At 34.5% G+C, this 4,390-nt stretch overlaps 1 protein-coding gene across 1 annotated transcript; it reads left to right on the forward strand.

Moving 5' to 3' along the window:
* Positions 1–306: 306 nt before the first annotated feature.
* LOC109215260 (cytosolic sulfotransferase 12-like) lies at positions 307–1,311 on the forward strand. The gene has a single exon (XM_019379292.1). It carries the CDS (start codon positions 307–309, stop codon positions 1,309–1,311), a length of 1,005 nt encoding a protein of 334 aa, XP_019234837.1.
* The last annotated feature ends 3,079 nt before the right edge of the window (positions 1,312–4,390 follow it).

A 4,390-nucleotide genomic window follows, 5' to 3' on the forward strand; every position in this document is an offset into this window, starting at 1 on the left:
GTATGGATGTTGAGGTGTTAGGATGTGTTTTATATTTAATTAGTTAGGGAAAAGATAAGGATGAATATTGCCAAATGACAACTTTTGGTATGTGTTTATATTTTTCAATTCTTTTGTTCTTTTCCAAAGATAAAGTCAAAAAAAGAAGAAAAAGAATCATTAACTAACTAAATAAAAATATAAGAGAATCTGATTACACTATTTGTCATTAAGGAGAGTTGGTGAGCAATCTCCCTATATATACCATTCATGATTAAATCTTCAACATAAAAGCTATTAAAAGAAAACACACAATCCTCAAAACCAATGACAACATCCCATTCTCAACCACTTCCTCCCAAATATTTACAAGATGATGGCTTAAGTGAAGAGTGTAAGAAATTGCTCTCAATCCTACCCAAAGAAAAAGGATTGGTTGGATCACATAGCTACAACTACCAAGGTTTTTGGGGATCACCAAGAATAATCCAGGGTGTGATTGCATGTCAAAAACAATTTCAAGCTCAAGATAGTGATATCATCCTTATTACCACTCCTAAATCAGGTACTACCTGGTTAAAAGCACTCGTGTTCGCTATAGTGAACCGAAATCGCTTTCCTCTTTCAGGACAAAATCATCCTTTGCTAGTCAAGAACCCTCATGCTCTTGTTCCTTTCTTGGAACTTAAGCTTTATGTTGATGGCCAAGTTCCTGATTTCTCATCCTTCACAACTCCTAGGTTGTTGGCAACACATTTGCCATATGCTTCATTGCCAAAATCTGTACAAATTTCAAAAAGCAAGCTCATTTACCTATGTAGGAATCCGAGGGACACTTTTATTTCAATGTGGCATTTCACAAACAAGTTAAGATCTCATTACAAAGATGCCAATTCAATTGAAGAGATGTTTGATCTTTTCTGTAAGGGGGTGAGCCTTTTTGGTCCTTTTTGGGATCACGTGTTAGATTACTGGAAAAAAAGTTTAGAAAAACCTAATAGAGTACTTTTCTTGATGTATGAGGAAATTAAAGAGAAACCCGAGATTCAACTGAAATGCTTAGCTGAATTCTTGGAATGTCCATTTTCTGAAGAGGAAGAAAGATCAGGAGTGGTGAATGAAATCTTGAAATTGTGTAGCTTTGAAAATTTGAGCAACTTGGAGGTGAACAAGAATGAGAAATGGCCAACTGGAGAGGATCATAAATTGTTTTTTCGTCGAGGCGAAGTTGGAGATTGGAAGAATTACTTCACATCTGAGATGACGGAAAAACTGGATAACATCATTGAACAAAAGTTCCTAGGATCTGGATTAAGTTTTTATTATAGTTAATTTAGCATTAATGTACAATGTTATTGCATGCAGTTATTTCTTTTGAAAATCAATGTTGGAAGGTTAATGTTTGAGATTATTACAGGGATAGACTCTTGGAACATTAACGTTTGAGAATATAATTGTTGGTCTATTGTAATGCAACTATTTTTGGTGCTTCTACAAGTGATAATTATAACGATGACCAGATGCTGACGACGACAATGATAAAGACGATGACGATAATATAGAATGACAATCATCATTATCATCGCTCCTGTTTTCTAATTTTATTTTCACACTGTAGAAACACCCATTAATATTATCACTGCTATTTATTACTCTATGTATACTTATATAAAATTTTCATGGTTATGGTGCTAGAATAAACACCAAATAAATAATTGTTGGAAATTGAGTTTTGATGATTAACAAATATGTAACTTGATTGAGAAAGTGTCGTGAGTCTGAGAGTCTGAGACCCAAGCGGGAAATAGCACGACGATTCATCTGGATATACTCTCATGAGTAAATCTTCATCGTACAACTATGAGAAAAAAGTTAAATAATAGCAAAACTGGGATTCAATTTCAGTGTATCTTACTTCTTACTACTATTAATTGTATTAATTAATCATGATATGCACAAATCAGCTGAGTCTATACTTTCTAATTAGATCAATCACATAATGACACCATGCAATACTTATAATGTTTCACCGTCTTACATTTATAATATTTTTCTAATTATGTATATTTTTGTTATGCTCAAAAATTGCATTAGATATAATAACTAGAGACCAGAAAATAAAATTGTAAAATAGAAAAAGTAAGTCAATGCCAATTTATCTTGTATATGTTTCGAACATCAGCATATTGTCATTGGGTTTCACTTGTAAAAGTTTTGAACTCAATGACATTGTTTTGGAGTTTCACTTTCCATATTTTTAAGTTGTAACTATCTTTTATCTACTTTACAAATGTTGGCAATTCCAATTAGCTAGCAGCCATATAAGTGGCTACCTGGTATCATATTTACACGTAAAGGCTTATGGCAAAATATAAATTGGTCGGTTGGCCGAAAATAGTTGTATTCAATAACCAAAAGTATATAAAATATATATATATATATATATACCGACTGTGATTTTTTGGAATGGCTAAAAATATAAATTTCTCAAAGGCCTACAATGTGGTAAAATGACCGATATACAAATTGCACCAAAAGTAATTGCTCTTGTCCACCAATTTATTTTTGGGCAATTTACATGAAAATACGTTAGAGGAAGTACATTTCACACGCCTAACCAACATATACAATTTTCATCCGATAGCCCACAAAAATTAACTAATTTTCTGAAATCTAGTTAAACGCGCAAATTTCGTCGGACTTCGTCAATCGTTTACCCATTAATCTCATCGGACTTCATCAAGCGTTTACTCATTTTGATTACGTTTTCCCTTTACCAATGTTTTCATGCCTAAATCAGATTTCACTTTTTCTTTTATTTTGATCCTTTCCTTTTTCCATTTTCATTCTTTTTTTTCTCTTCCCTCTTTATATATTTCCTAAAGTTTATAATATCAGGAAGTTAAAATAAAAAATATATTCATCCTTAAATTCTATAATTTTAATAACTTTTCTTGCAAAATTCCAAGTTTTGTTATGGAAATTCTTATTTCACCAGAGGAAAAAAAATTAAATTACTAATGTGACGACCAAATAGGTCATTTTGGAGCCGTTGCACTTCGCTTGGTAGTTTGAAGGCATGAATAGCTCCGTATGATGTGTTATGACTTGTGTGAATCGTCGACTTTGGTTTTCTGGTTATTCAGAATCGATTTGGAAGAATGAATTCCATGATTTAAGCTTTAAGTTGGAAGAGTTGATCAAGTTTGACTTTTTAGTATTTGCCTAGATTTGCATTTGGATGTTTCTAGAAAGTTTCGGCAAAAATTGGGAAAAAATGAAATTTGAAGGGTTGGAAAAGTTCAAAAGTTTGGCTGAGAGTTGACTTTGAGGATATCGGATTCATATTGTGGTTTTAGGAATTGGAAAATCCTCCTTATGTCATTTGGGACTTGTGTGCAAAATTTGGGATCATTCCGGTTTGATTTGATATGTTTCGGCGCGAGTTTTGGAAGTTAAAAGTTCAAAGCTCGTTTAAGTTCGAATTGAGGTGCGATTCAATATTTCGATGTTGTTATATGTGATTTGAGGCCTTGAGTAGGTACGTATTATGTTATGGGACTTGGTGGCATATTCAGATGGGGTCCCGGGTGGCACTGGTGAGTTTTGGACGTAGTTTCAGATCATTTCAAAGGGTTTTGGCATTGCTGGTTTTCTGATGTTACCTGTTGCTTCTGGCGTTCTTCGAGATTGCAAAGGTTTGGCCTGATCGCGAATGGTGTTTCGGTCTGCTGTGAAATTTTCACTCCGAATTCGCGCGAGTATGAATGTGTTCGCATAGGGAGGGAGCTGGTCTTCATCGCGTTCGCAACTTATTCTACACGTTCGTATAGTGTTATGGGCGGAGCTGGTCAGAAGGCAACTTTCCTCTTCGCGTTCGCGATGTTATTCCCACAATCGTGTAGTTTTGTGAGCTTTGTGTATCGTATTCGCGAGGCTATCGATGCGATCGCATAGAGTAATTTAAGGGAAGTGCATTTTCTTCTTCGCGATCGCGAGGGTATATCCTCGATCACGATTCATTAGTTAGCCTAGTGATTATAAAGTACTCTATTTCGGGGGTTTCGACCATTTTTATAAATTTCGAGATATGGAGCTCGAATTAAGACGATTCTGGAAGATATTTTCACGATGTGGATTGGGGTAAGTTTTCTCTACTCATTTTTGATTTTATATCATGAATCTATCTTTATTTTTGTCATTTGATCGATAGTTTGAAGAGAGAAATTGGGAGTTTTTGTCTAAAGTTTAATAGAGTGAATTTTCCAGTTTTGAACGTTGATTCGGAGTAGAATTTGAATGAAACTAGTATGGTTGGACTCGTAATTGAATGGGTTGTCGGGATTTTATAAGTTTCGCCGGGTTTCGAGGCGTGGGCCCGGGTTTGACTTTTTGATTGATTTTGGGCATT

This window comes from Nicotiana attenuata, unplaced genomic scaffold, assembly GCF_001879085.1.
Source record: "Nicotiana attenuata strain UT unplaced genomic scaffold, NIATTr2, whole genome shotgun sequence".
Classification (NCBI taxonomy): domain Eukaryota; kingdom Viridiplantae; phylum Streptophyta; class Magnoliopsida; order Solanales; family Solanaceae; genus Nicotiana; species Nicotiana attenuata.